Source organism: Tamandua tetradactyla, chromosome 2 (assembly GCF_023851605.1).
Source record: "Tamandua tetradactyla isolate mTamTet1 chromosome 2, mTamTet1.pri, whole genome shotgun sequence".
Lineage (NCBI taxonomy): Eukaryota > Metazoa > Chordata > Mammalia > Pilosa > Myrmecophagidae > Tamandua > Tamandua tetradactyla.
Window position 1 is genome coordinate 132,031,377 of NC_135328.1, and position 15,567 is coordinate 132,046,943.

A 15,567-nucleotide genomic window follows, 5' to 3' on the forward strand; every position below is an offset into this window, starting at 1 on the left:
AATTACCTGCCTGATGGAATACTGATTTTTAAAAAAATGGAAGAACGGTTGTCTTGCTATTTCTATCACCAGAACAGGCTTGAAAATTGAAAACATCAGACTCTCCTCTCACAGCCAGGGCCATCTCAAAGCAGAGCATGGCAAATGATAAACGTGATTCCTGTGACTTTTTAGGTCTGTTACCTTCATTCTGAGCTGAAGCTCATCTTCACCACTGTCCAAAGGAGAGAGCAAATGGAATGGAATAAAGGTTCCAGAGGTCTGCTCCGTGGGTGCGGCAAATGAGGGCTCTGCCTCACACCTGTTCACGCCAGCCTGTATACGCAGCCCATCAAATGGGTAAATGATTGTTCTAGTTTGCTAGCTGCCAGAATGCAACACACCAGAGATGGATTGGCTTTTAATAAAACGGGATTTATTTCATTAGTTCTTCAGAGGAAAGGCAGCTAACTTTTAACTGAGGTTCTTTCTTTTTTTTTTTTTTTTTTTTAGAAAGACAGAGAGAAGGAAGGAAGGATAGAAGGAAGGAAGAGAGGAAGAAAGGGAAACATCTTTTAAACATTTTCTTGTTTTATTGTATTTTGTTTCTCCGTTTTCGTTACATGGGCTGGGGCCGGGAATCGAACCGAGGTCCTCCGGCATAGCAGGCAAGCACTTTGCCCGCTGAGCCACCGCGGCCCGCCCTGAGGTTCTTTCTTACATGGGAAGGTACAGGATGGTCTCTGCTGGCCTTCTCTCCAGCCCCCTGGGTTCCAACAACTTTCCCCAGGGTGACTTCTTTCTGCACCCCCAGAGGCCTGGGCTGAGCTGCCAGTGCTGAGATGAGGAATGCCGAGCTGCTTAGGCTGTACTGCATTGTGCTCACTCATTTAAGCACCAGCCAATTAAGTCAAACATCATTCATTGCAGCAGGCACGCCTCCTAGCCAACTGCAGATGTAATTAGCAACAGATGAGGTTCATGTACATTGGCTTATGTCCACAGCAACAAAACTAGGTACGTTCACCTGGCCAAGTTGACAACTGAATCTAACTACCACAATGATTAGCATAGATTGGTTGACAGTTCTCCCTAGTCACTGAAGCATTACGCATGGAGGCATTCGCCATTTCAGTGCTTGCGTGTTCTTGCCTGGAGGCATCATGGCTGCCAAGCCTGTAGAGCCACCCTTAGCAGCACTGCCTTTCTCTGGCAGCCTGGTCAGCTACAGCCCCAGAATGGAAGGACTAGAGTTCATGGGCTCAATTCAATGCACTGATTCTATGAACGCCCTCAAAGAATTTTAAGTCCCAGGTCTCATACCTTAAAGAGGAGCATTCATGGAAAACTTAGAGACCTGCTAGTGTCCACAAACCACACCCCCACCCCAACTCCTGTCACTAGCAAACAGGCAAAGCCTTCCCAAAATCAGCACCCCTATACTTTTGAGGGCAACATAATCCAAAAGGCTGTATATTCACGTCGGTGGGCCAAAACTGCTGATTGTTTTTGTTTTGTTTGCTCTATGGCAAAACAAAGTATTACCAACAAGACAATTAAGGCCCCACTTTCAGGGTCATTCTCTTCATATTCCTTTAGTTCGAGATCCATTTTGAAAGCTCAGAGGCACATGCCATCCCTTTCAGATCATAAAAATCCAATCCACTGCTTACACACCTGTTCAGAACATCAGTCTTACAAATGCAAACCCAAAGCAAAGAAAACAAAACAAAAGCCAGATGTGGGGAGTTTAGAAAGGAATTCTCTCTTCTTTAAAGTTCATTTCCTCTGTCCTCCAAAGGGAAACAAGGATGGCAGCCGAGCCACGGTGACTTAGAGGGCAGCAAATTGCCATACCTGGCCGTGGGCTCTGTCTCTGAAGAGTATGAGAGAAACAGAACCCTGAGGAGGAGAAAGACCCTGCACTCATCTCTCCTCCTGTGTGCTTCCACCAGTTTATGACCCAAAGAACTCTAAACCTGGCTGGTCTGTGACAATACAAGTATGGCACAAATGCCAGGGGCAGCCTGCTAAGTGTATTAAAGTGTGCACGGGTCCATTGTTCTGCAGAAGGCTGGCAGTGGTTGCAGTAACTTGCCTAGAGAGAGAATGCTTTCCCATTCCAGAGAGAAGATAACAGGCAGGACAACAAAACAGCAAGAGGCAGGGAAACCACAATTCATGCGCTTGCATCCAGGTTTTGAGGGTCAGTGATTTTGATGTGCATAAAGGGGAAAGGCCCTTTTCGAACATTCACCTCACCTTCCCACTGGCCATTTATAGCCATCCTTGTGACTTTCACAGTGCCACTAATCTTTTCTGGATGGCTTTCCCAGAGACAGGTCCATTCCTGCATGAATGGCAAAGGGCTGACTGCCGCCCAGGAGTACTGGAAACTGCAGGTGTGGTCTGAGGTTGAGCAAAGGCACAAGCAGTTTCTTTGACCCCGTAACTGCTGAATTCCTATTTCCCAGCTTCCCGTGTGAGGAGGATCCACAAGCTTTTCAACCTAAGGGACGGGATCAAGCCGAGCAGGCCATCCTTGTTGCCGGCACTCCACCCCAGCTCCTCCAGCTTTTCCACCTACCACCAGGGTCTCACCCTACTTAAACAGCAAGTCTTCAGCATCAGTCCCAGGAAAATCATACAGATTTTCTTCCAGATTCCATATTCCAAATTTTCTTCCGCTGTAGGCAGGTGGGATGCTGATACCGACCCCATCAGTGGGTCTGGATATCTGGGCCCGGGCTGGGTGCGGGTGGTGGTGTTCCGGTACAGATCTTGCGGAACTCCGGCAGGGAAGGCAGGTGGTCGAACTCGGGGTCTCGGATCTTGAAGTGGCGGTTGGGCAGCGAGTTGATCATGTAGTGAGAGACCGCGAGTTCTCGGACCCGGAGGAGCCGTGCACTAGGAACCCTCCCTGGTGCTGCCCCTACAGCCGGGTCTGCGCCTCCTGGCCGCCCCACGTGCCAGGCCGCGCGGTCGGAGGAGTCGAATCTGGCAGAGAACGTCGTGGCGGGCCGGGGGCTTTCCTGCGAGCCCGGGCGACAGCTGCGACGCAAGGAAGGGGCTCTTCGCACACCTCCAGTCGCGCTCAGAGGACAGAGCCCGCACCTCTCCCGGGCCGCCTCGGCGCGGGGCGGGGGCGCAGTGGAGCCTGCTCGCGAGTGCAGGGCAGGGCCCGGGGCCGGGGAGGCCAGCGTGGCCTCGGGAGGTCCCGCGAACCGACTGTGCCTCCGGGAGCGTCTGGCTGGGAAGGTGCCGGCTGCGCACCCCCATGGCTCGGCAGAGACGCGAGGAGCGCCGCGCTTCCGAGGCGGCTTCGCTCAGCCGGTGCCCGCGAGCCGCAGCAGCACGTGGCTGGCGCCGGAGAGGCGATTTGCCACCGCCGCCTCTGCTCAGCGCGCGGCTCGTACCTATATTTTTTAAGTGCAATTTAATGAAGATATTTTCACTTGTATTTTAACACTGTCATTAAAATGTCATTAGAGTGCAAAAATGCCCAATTCTTTCATAATGTATTCACTGTTGTGGGGCTCTAAGACATGGCCCACAAGAACTGAGGCCTTGACGGGTCCTACACAGAATGAGCTGTTGGCCCCATGACTTGATATCTGTGTGATATTAGCCAACTTTTAAATCTGATAAATTCAGATTTTATTAATAGTGCCTTATCAAGAGGGACAATGGGAGGTTTGAGGATTTAATAAATACATAAAGCACTTAAAACTGCTTAGCACAGGAGAAGTACTCAATGAAATTTAAACTAGTTTAATGTCATGTACACACAAGGACCTTAAACTTAACTCTGCCTTTAAGGATCCTCTTCGATATCCCATATGCAGCCATAGATGTCAGTTTTCAGCATAACTCAATCCTGAGGATTGGTCTAGGTGTTTGTTTACCTCCCCACATATAGAGAAGAAATAGACAGTGATCATTTGGGGATTACAAAGCTCAGAAACCTTTAATGAAATGTGTCTATTACATAAATACACGAACAAAAAGCAATGAATGAGGATGAATATCTCAAAATGAAATAGACCAAGGAACTTTCTGTATATATATAAAGTATATGTTGTGTGTTTGTGTATATACGAACATGTGCATGCATATTGTTTGTTATTTTGAGCCAAGATGCCTGATACTCAATAAATTGATGGAGTCACATATATACTTCATTAAATAAAATACATTTCTCTTCATTCAAATTTGTTATTTGTGTATTTAATGAAACCAGTGGGAAAAATAAAAATATACATTACAGATCAATTCACAATTCTTATTATACCAATTTATAAAAATCAAAACTCAGCTTCATATTGTGAAACATTTAATATTTCCCAACACCTAGCACTCTTTCATGAGATTTGCATTAAGCAATTCACTTTATACTAACAGAACCCTATAGCATGAATTTTGTTAGCCCCATTTTGTAGATGAAAGACCAAGTGCAAGAAAAGTTAAGTAACATATCTGAACTCACTAAGTAGTGAAGCCAGAAGGAAAACCTACTCACTCTGCATTCAAGGCAGCAGTTGTTAAATTCTGTCCTGGGATTTCAGGGCAATTTTCCAGTTCTCAGATGAAGTTAGCTGGGGCTGGTAAATGCATGCTTATGTGACTGATTGCTATTTTTGTTTGCTTGTTTCCAAAAGAATAGACTTGCTTAATTTGAGCATTCAAAGGGCAATGGAATAAGCGCATTGGCCTAACTAAAGGAACCAGAAGGGCAGACAAGGGACATTTCCTCTGAGGACAGTGCAAGTGGAATTATAAATTGCACCAAACCTCAGCGGTCACAGTAGAGACCTCTGTGTTGTATTTGACCTTCTTAGTTCCTTGGCTATGTGTGGCCCTGACAGCAAAGGAAGATGAATCTGGATACTTTTTGTGCAGCATTTTTTTTTTACATCAGCAGAGTTTTGCTGATATTCTGAGGTAAACTATAAACGGTATGTTAAACTATATCTAGTATTCCTGAAAAAAATGTATAGGATTTACTTTTAAGCCAAAATATTCAAATGATAATAGGCAAGATGATGTTACTATTACGAGTGGTTAATTCACTCGACGTTCTCAGCCATGTTTTTGCAGCACAGCTAAAAGTGATGTTACACAATAATCGATTCTATTTTGAGAGCTATACATGAAATTGAGCACACCTTACCTACCAATTTTTTCTGTTAACAACCTGTGTTTGAGGCCATAAGTTCTTCATTAACAAGACAAGGAACATGGTCTCAAACAGTCTTTGAATTGCAAAGAATACATTGTTAATAGTCATTGAATATCTTTTAAAATAAGCACTTGAAGATGTTAATTAATTTTTATTCATTTATTTATTTACCATTGTGAATTCAAATAAAAAATAATAACTGTTCTAAATGGAAGAATTTTGACTTTTTAAACTAAAATATTGCATAAATTTTGATACATTTACATGGAAAAATCATAATAGGCAGAAATAAAACCTTTTCTCCCAGAAATGTTTGTGCATATGTGAATGGATATTTGATTGCTTTTTTACACATATGAAATAAAATGTACAACTTCACTAGTTGAGGAAAAGATGGATGGCCCTTTATTTCCTTCATATTCTTAGATCATTCTACTTCAAATGAATGAACTGACTTTTCATATTAAAACATACTTTGTTTTGAAAGGTAATTAAAAGTACTAATTATCTATCAATACATTGATGAGAAAAAATAATCTTTTCACCAAATTATGGAGCAGTATATGAAATATCATTTGTGAAAATCGCTTGATCAACACAAGGTAATATTATATGTTCTTATGAAAACCACAGTATGCGGTTATGTCTACCTCTTTACATATTGATTTATAGTTCAACATGAATTGCAAAGAACAAAATACTCATTTCCTAAACGCTTGCCACTCTAGGGAATCATATATCAATATATTTGTTGGTTAAAAAAAAAAAAGGGAGAACAGGCAGAATTCCAAAGTCCAAAATTCTTTTTGATTGTCAAAAGTCTCTTGATGGTTCTATAAAACCATTTTGTGGGAGGGAATACAACAAATTAAGAGACTATTTAGGATATAACAGAGGGCACTTTAATAAGGAACTATTTCATACTCCTTGTATCTTAGTCTGTATCTGCATTTCTCTAATCGACACATGTGCCACTGATTCAGAACAACCGACTCCATTACATATATATATGTGTGTATATATATATATATATATGTATGCATACTCAATGAAGCAATTACAATTAGAGACAACCAAATTAATTCACTCTCAAGAACACAACTACTTTGTGTGTTTGTTGATGTGATTTTCTCATTAAATTATTTTTAATCCCTCCCTCCATTACTTTAAGACCAAAGGAATGAAGTTTCAAGAACACTGGTAATAAGGCACAGTATAAAAACCATTCAAATTAAATCCTAAGTCAATTCTTACTTTTTAATTAATTGAGTTGACTTGTTTGAAGAAAATGCTAAAAAAGATGAAATAAGTACTTAATTTTCAACAATCAACTGAAAATAAAACTCAGAAATAAGCATCATGCATACTGCGATTTTAAATACAGTGCATATTTTACATTTCATTTGCATTTTAAAGTTCAAAAATTAATTTATAAAATCAAATTTTGAATTAAAAATTGAAGTATCAAAATACAAATCAGAATTTATTTATTTTTAGCAGAGTGGAGCATCCCTGAGATTAAGCCATGGTAATGAGTCCACAGTGTTTTGAATTATTTCCTGCTATTCAGTTATTTTCTATTCGTTCAATATTTGTTGAAGTACTAAATGATATATATGCTTACACCCCTTAAAATAAACATAAATAATATAATGTAGTATTCTGATAATCAAAGGTAATATTTATTAAGGGGCAATATCTATTATATGGAATTACATACATTTTCCTAAAGAGAGCATTATAACAGATTGGCATGCTTCCAACCATAAGAAATAAGTCACTATAGACTGTGGCAGCCAGTGGCTTTGATTACAGTTTTCCAGGAAAGAGGCTATTCATTTTTTCTGTTGTTTGAAATTTATTTTTTGATGATTTCATATATGTTGCTTTCAATATTCCCCAAACTTTGAGGAATATCTTGATTAATGTACTGTCTCTACATTAGCAAATTTAACCCATCTACTCACTTCACTTTTTTTCTTTGTTAGAGAAGCTATGGATTTACAGAAAAATCATGCACAATATAGAGGATTCCCTCATACCACTCTACTACCTAAACTTTGCATTGGTGTGGACAATTTGTTACACTTGATGATAGCACATTTTTAAAAATGTCCTAATAATTAAAGTCCATGGTTTAACTTAGGGTTCACTGTTTGTGCAGTGTAACACTTTCTGATTTCCACAAAATAAAATGAATCAATCGAGGCTTTATCCATATAGCCCCCTTAAGACTAGGCTACTACCCTTTTGAACTAACTAGGTACTCTTTGTTTTGCTTCACACACAGCTCTACTGACTTATACACAGGTGAACATCCCCACGCCCTCTGGCCAACTTATATCAGTCATGACTTATTTTCTTGTTCATTTGTATCTATTGTTTTTGTTTGTCATATCCTCAACAGTCTTTTGAATTTATGGATTCAAATTACTGAATCTCACATAGCAGGTATCTGGGTGGATGTTGGGCTTCATATAGTCCCGTTTAGATGGTTCATTGTTTTCAGCTATAAACTTACAAAAAAAGAAAATAAATTAACCATGTTTATTTCAAAATAGTTAACAATTAAACAAGATTTTTCTTTTAGAGGCCACAACAGATACCATGCCAAGAAGAAACAAGGAAAATGGAAATTTTTAAATGTGAGAGTGGCCCTGGTTCTTTACCTGTTGCCTAAATATGACAAATTTATTTGATCTCTCTGAAAATCAAACTTGCCTTTTGAAAGTAAGGAGAGTAATCTATTAAAGATACGTTATGAAGGTAAAATAATATATGCAAAACAATCAAAATATTTCAAATATTTTATGCAAAACAGTTACTACTGTTAACTCATTTTCACAAAGAGTTCTTGGAAATCAGGATTAGCAAAAGCAGAGAATGTTTCTAAGGGTCTTTGTGGGCTATATCCAAACGTAGAATTAGATATAGATATAGATACATTAGTTAAAGTAATTGATAGATATATAGAGATAGAGAGAGATAGATGATGGAGGGGAGAGAATATATAGAGATGATTGAACGTATGTTTCTCATGACGTTTTGCAAATTAACATTACCAAATTTCAAGGGGTCTAAATGTGTTTCCTTAAAATACTGAGTATTTAGTTTCTTGGCACTTTTGGATTAAACCTATTAAATCAAAATACACTGATATTGCAATAGCAATGAGAACCATTTTGTGGTAAACAGATTTTATAATAGTTGAAGCATAACATATATCATTTTATGAAACATAACATATATCATTGTAAAATGGAAGTAGACCCAATCTTTGGTGTGAATAAATATTTTTGTCTACGGTATCCAGGCTACTGATTAAGAAGTAGAAGATGTGGAGATGGACTAATCAGACAACTGAAACTGACTTTGTTCTCCTGGGGTTATTTCACCACATTCGAGTCCCTAGTCTCCTCTTCTCTTTCATCCTTTTGGTGTTTCTTGTGACCGTTGTTGGCAATATTGTGATGATGATTCTCATTTGGATGGATGCTCGACTCCATACGCCTATGTACTTCCTTCTCAGTCAACTTTCATTTATGGACCTGTTCTATAGCTCCACGTTTGTCCCAAAGATAATCATTGATTTCCTGTCTGGGAAGAATACCATTTCCTTTATTAATTGTGGGGTTCAGCTCTTCCTCTTCACAACACTTGTTGGTGCAGAGTGCCTTCTCCTAGCAGTCATGGCTTATGACCGCTATGTGGCTATATGCCATCCTCTCCATTACTCAGTTCTCATGCGTCCTACAGTCTGTGCCTTCATGGTAGCTGGCAGCTGGTTCGGTGCTCTGCTCAATGCCTTGGTCAATGTCATATATACTCTGAATCTCCCGTACTGTGCTTCCCGGGAAATCCATCATTTCTTTTGTGAGTTTCCAGCTCTCCTGAAACTCGTTTGTGCTGATACATCTCTGTATGAAACCGGGCTGTATGTCAGTTGTGCTGTGTTCCTTCTGGTTCCTATGTCTGCCATTATGGCCTCATATGGGCAGATACTCTCTACCGTTTTGAGATTGGGTTCGAAGTTAGGGATGAGAAAGGCTTTGACAACCTGTTCCTCCCATATGATTGTGGTGTCTCTGTTCTATGGGACAGCCATCATCAAGTACTTTCTCCCCAAGGCTTATCATTCTGCTGATTTGGATGAAATAGTGTCTGTCTTCTACACTATCCTCACTCCCATGCTGAACCCACTCATCTACAGCCTTCGAAACAAAGAGGTGACTGGAGCCTTCCGAAAAGTTCTAGGAAGGTAAACTTCCCTAAAATATTGATATAATTTGCAAATAAGACAGGAAAGGACAGACTTAATATACAGAATGGTATTTATAGCAGTTAGAAAACAACAATATCCGAACTACCACTTTTCTGAAGACAACTCATGCATAAATTTCTGTAGTCTACCCTTGGCAAAATGATAATGGATCAGATCCTTACTTCCCGTTGAGCTTTCCCTGAGCGTCACAGAACTGTTATACAGAATGCTCTATTTCAAAAGACAACCAGCATTTGCAGGTCCTGCAGACAATAGAGATCACAAATGCCCTTTGATATTAGTCCAGCAGAAAAATTCACAACCAAGGCAATATTGACTCTGTGCTGAGTTTTACAATTTTCCTTACTAAATCACAACATTATAATATTGTAACATCATTTTAAAAAGCACCTGTAATAAATTTCTCATGAGTTAAAATTTTTAATTCTCAAGGAAGCAGTTGAATCTGAATATATTATTCTACTATGGCCCCCAAAATATATTTTTTTCTGTTCTCACCACTTTTTTAGGAAGTAATACATGTGTTGAAAGCACATTTATATTTATAAAATTTAATAATATTTATCTAATCAGTTATAAGAATTTAGTCTATTAAATATGGTAATCTTCTAAACTGTTATTCACTGTTTAGGTTCTTTTCAATTTATTCATGTATACTTACATATATATTCAAATACATAGTTATATCTATGTGTATAGGTATACATGTATATACAGGTATATATGTATACAAATGCATGTATATATATGTATATATATACAAATTTATGTATATAGATATACACAGATATATATATAGTATATATATACACAGATATATATTCTGTATATATATATAAACATGAAAGCACACACACATATATATATATATCCCACTTCCTATGGAATTTGTTCCCTCATAAGTATTCTAAATTGAAAATAAATAGGTTGAAGCTTAGCATTACTTTATATATACATATGTATACATATGTATGAATATATATATATATATATATATATATATATATATATTCCCAATTAAATTTTGTGAGTAGCATACATTGAGGACATGACAAAATAGATTTATGCACATGTTTATGTAAGACTATATATGTGCAAACCCAATTCACAACAAAATTTATTATACACAGTTTAATACCTTTTAGTTAATTTTCTAAGTTATAAAAGGACCTCTTAAGAATTGAATTAAATATTTATTTGCTGGTGTAGATATAGCTCAAACCATCACTCTAGACCTTCTGAGTCCCCATAAGAAATATTCTTTCCATATATAAAATACATCCATTCCATCAAAATCCCACCAAAGCCTTAAATCATTTCAGTTACAAATCTATGTACAAAAACTCATTAAATCATTTCCAAGTATGGTCTGTCCTGGGGCATAATTATTCTCCAGTTTTGGATCTGTGAAACTTTGAACAAGTTATCCAATTGCAATACACAAAGAACGGACATTCACAGGTGAACACTTCCTTTGCCATTGAGAGAAACTGGGAAAAAAACAGTCATCACAAGTCTCAAACAGTTCTGAAACCTTGCAGGGCACACTCCATTAAATTTCAAAGTTTGAGAGCCATCTATAGAATGTTTTGGCCTCAGGGCTTGATGGAGTGGCAACTCCATCCTTTCCAGGAGCTTGTGCAGTAGTCCTGCTCTTTTCAAACACTGGGGTGTAGGGTCCAACATCACTAAACATTTGAGTGATGGTCAGGCCCTGGGTCCCACTATCCTCAAAAACATGAGGGGTTAGGGCCATCCTCCTCAAGCATCAGGGTGGTGGCCAGACTGTCCACAATCTCTAGGGCACAGGCTCAACTCCTTCAGAACAATGGAGTGGTGGATAGACTCTTGCGAATCACCAGGTAATGTGGTCCACCCTCTCTAAAGACTGGGACAGCAGCACTTTTCATATACAATGGGGCAGCAAACCTCTGGGCAACTGCCAGCCATCTGAGAACCCTGGGATTGTAACAACCTTCTTGAACCACGGGATGGAAGGCCAGACCTGTGCAAACTTAAGGGTATGCTCACTCTTTCCAGCTACATGGAAGGGAACACTTATTTCACTTAAGATGACCCAGCTTCCATGGTTCTGATTTTGAATTCATTTTTTCTTCAATATTTCCCTTTTCCATCACCTTTAGTCAGGTTGGAAGTGGTTCCACTCATACAAATATCACAAAAAAACCCAACACTTGTTAAACATGCAGTAAACAGGGGGTCGCAATCATCAGACAATAGGACTTTGCACAAATACTTTCTGTATAATTGCATTTGGAATCCTGACTCACACTGAAATGGCTGGCTGATTCCATGTTCAGTTAAGCCCTGCATTCTCTGTGAACTTGCTTTCCAGAAGCTCAGAGTTTTCCAAACCATCCAATTCTTTGTACCCAAGAGCTCAGTTCTCAACTTATCCTTTTCCTCTTGCATTTCACTATAAGCTGCAGGGGAAGGCCAGAGTCCTGTTTCCACATTTAGTTTGGAAATCTCCTCAGCTAAATATCCAAACTCATCACTTTTAAATTCTGACTTACATATGACATCAAGACTCAGTTTGCCAAATTCTTTGCCACTTTCAAACAAGGATTGTCTTTCTTCCAGTTTTCAATAATACATTCATTATTTCTGTCTAAGACCTCCTTAGAAGTATCTTAGTGTCCATATTTCTAACATATTATCTTCTAAGCAATCTAAGCCTTTTCCATTCAAGCACCTGACAAGTCTTCCAGAATATTCCCCTTACCCATTTATAAGGCCATTCCAGCATTTCCAGTATTTGCAATCTCAACATTCCACTCTTTTGGTGTGAAAACCTGCTAATGTGTGTGTGGCTGGTTTTTGTGGTGATGTTTGTATAAGCCTGTGAATATACTAAAAAATATTGGATTGTACACTATAAATTGATATATTGTGTAGTATCTCAATTATACCTCAATATCGCTCATATTAAAAAAAAAACAAAAAATCTGTCTAATGAGATATATCTTGTCTTTGTTCCCTTAATTTTTTTCCTTTTTTGGTATGGGCAGGCACTGGGAATCGAACCCGGGTCTCCAGCATGGCCGGTGAGAATTCTTCCACTGACCCATCTTCACACCACCCTGTCCCATTCATTTTAACTGTTGCTTTGTGCTAATTATTTATATTTCACATATGCAACAATACTATTAAATGATATTAATTTTTAGAGAGAATTGTATGTTTTTTTCTCATAATTTTTAGGATACCAACATTTTTGAACTGTTAAAATGTTATTTATACAGTGTTTTTTACCTTCTTTCTGCCTATATATTCATTTTGTAACATATCATTTGGTATAAGATTGTAAGTCATCATTTGTTGAAAAATCTTTGGAATCAGTAAAAATCCTTTTTGTGGATATTTCAGAGATCATGTGGTATATAGTACATTTCTTAGACTTCCAGTCTCCTGCACAGTGTATTATTTTCTTCAAAATCATCATTCCCAAACAAACAGCAAGAAAAATACTGAATAATCTGAAAAACAATTCTTCATATGTCTATGAGATAGTTGATTTTACAAGTTAATCCACTGCCCTGAAAACAGAATACAGGTGGTTAGTGTGAATTTACTGCTAATCTTGAGAAGTACAGAAACAGAAGCTCTCTGCTGGAGTCAGTAAAAGTAAGAATGCTGGAATTCAATCGGTCAATTTGTGGATATTCAGCATGGACATCTAGAGTTAAAAAGTCCAGAAGACCCAGCTTTAGTGTGACCATGCTCTCATGAGTCTTATTTCTAAAAACCAAACAAAATTTCTGCTGTGAAAATGGATGGACGTTCCCCCTTGTACTTCCAGAAGGAGAGGGAAAAAGCAACCATTTGAAAATATGCCTAAATTTATCTGTTCTCCTTTAAAAGGACTGCCCTAAAGAGAAACTCTTTTACCACAGCCTAACTGAGGTGGTTAGGTTTTGGTGTCAACTTGGCCAGGTGATGGTGTCAAGTTTTCTGGTCAGGTAAGCACTGGCCTAACCATTACTGAAAGGATATTTTGTGGCTGGCTGGTAAATATTGGTAAACCAGAAGGCTGGTTTACTAAATCACAGAGAGTTGACTAGAGCTATGACTGATTACATCAACTATCTACTGAGGACATGTTTCCAGCAAATGAGATAATCAGATAAGTTTGATTTGTTCCAATCAGTTGAAGACTGTTAAGGGAGAAGAGAGGAATTTCACTTTTTCTTCCACCATCTAGCCTCTCCTGTAGAGTTCATCCAGACCCTTCATTGGAGTTGCCAGTTTTAGAGGCTGCCTTACGGGTTTTGGATTCTTGCATTACCACAGTGTGTGAGACACTTTTATAAATCTCGTATTTACAGGTATCTCCTATTGGCTCTGTTTTTCTAAAGAATCCTGACTAATACACTAACAAGCATTATAATAGAGCTTAAGAGACATGTGGAAGGGAAATATTGAATTTCAACTGCCTCTACCCCTCCATGTTGGGGAAGGGAAATGCTGAACTCAAAACTCTCATATCTGTCAATAAAAAATACAGCCCACTAAAGCTTCTCTTTCTCTCCTAGATTAGAGTGAAAGTGTTACAAATACGAGAAACAGGAATGAAGCCTAGAGATAAAGTTTAAGTAAATGATAGAGACCCCACAATAGATTACGAATTCTTCCCCTCCCCCATGCCACACAATGATATCAATAAAGCTACTGAATGATCACAGCTCATTACAACAGAAAGAATTGTAAGGTTGACACCTTATTGAAGAATAAGTCTCTAGGACTTATTCCCTAAGCAAAATAAGGGAGCCAAAACCGTGGAAACCAGAGGATATACTAACCTGTAATAACTTACAGCTACAGCAAACAGTTAACACAGACAAACTCCCAACTGGATCAGAATAAACTTGGCAATTGTGGTAGGTTAAAACATGTGCTGCTGGAGCAGCAGGTATTGCTAATTTTCATCCATTCCTATTGCATATAAGACCTTTTGAAGATATTATATTTTGTTATGGTGTGAGTCAATTGAATGAGTTTGGGATTTACACCTTTTATGGAGGCTTCTTGAAGGAACAGTTACATGGGAGAAAGAACCTGGAAATCAACAGAACTTGGAAGAGAAAGAAAGGACATTCCATGTGACAGCAAAGCCAAGGAACCCAAGTATCGCCAGAAAGCAAGAATGCTACTGAACCTTGGAGGAAGCAAGCCTTGTAGCTTTGGAAACCAAGAGCCGTTGAATTCTTGTTGGAAGCCACTCTGTTGTGGTGTATTTCTCATACCAGCCAGGAAACTAAGACAATTTTTGGTATTGAAAATCGGGCTCTTACAATTACAAATACATAAAAATGGATTGAGGGGTCAGAAAAAGATTAGATTGTATTGCAGAAAGTTTTGGTAGAAATATGAACATTTAAGTTCTTCAAGGAGGCTTAGAAAGAAATGTTGAATGTGTAATTGGAAACTGGAGGGAAAGTGTTCCTTGTTATAAAGAAGCTGAAAACTTGGTAAAATTGTGTCCTGATATTGGATTAAAAATAGAACATGTAAGCAATGAACTTCAATATTTAGCTGAAAAGATATGCAAGCCAATTGTGGAACGTGCGAACTTGACTAACATGCAGTTTATAGTAAAATGTTAGAGGAAAGGGATAAGCTGATAGTTAAACTGTTCAGCACAAATTCAAGTATAAATTTTTTGTTTTGAATAGACTCGGTGTATCCAGATAAAGTTCTCTGAGGCTAAGGCAAGGAGGGGATCTATAAGGGACCTCCCTGAACTTTCAGGAAGTGATTCTCCAAAGAACCATGATCCTTTTATAGTTTAAGTGAACAGCGCCTTGTTGAAGAACATATGGCTGAACGTGGATCCATACAACATTCTCAGTGGAAGTCAGGATTTAAAAGGCAGTGATTCAGGAAATATATATGGAAAGTTCTTTTGTCTGATATTTTGGAGCCCCTTGTACTGCAAATCGATATGGACAGAAGCACTACCAAAGTGGGCTGGAAGGGACAGAGAAGGGACCAACTGAAGGCAAAAGAATGCCAAGGAGAGAAATATGGAAACAGAGTTCTGGAGAAAAAAGATTATCTCAGGCCAAGAGAGAAAACCCAGCCACATGTATATAAAGGGCACAGC

The 15,567-nt window shown here is 38.7% G+C and overlaps 1 protein-coding gene and 1 pseudogene across 1 annotated transcript; one reads left to right on the forward strand and one right to left on the reverse strand.

Annotated features, from left to right (window-relative positions):
• Nucleotides 1–2,139: 2,139 nt before the first annotated feature.
• On the reverse strand, nt 2,140–7,635 carry LOC143657413 (crk-like protein pseudogene; annotated as a pseudogene).
• A 775-nt stretch (nt 7,636–8,410) lies between these two features.
• LOC143657420 (olfactory receptor 2T27-like) lies at nt 8,411–9,420 on the forward strand. The gene has a single exon (XM_077129784.1). It carries the CDS (start codon nt 8,494–8,496, stop codon nt 9,418–9,420), a length of 927 nt encoding a protein of 308 aa, XP_076985899.1. The 5' UTR covers nt 8,411–8,493.
• Nucleotides 9,421–15,567: the final 6,147 nt, after the last annotated feature.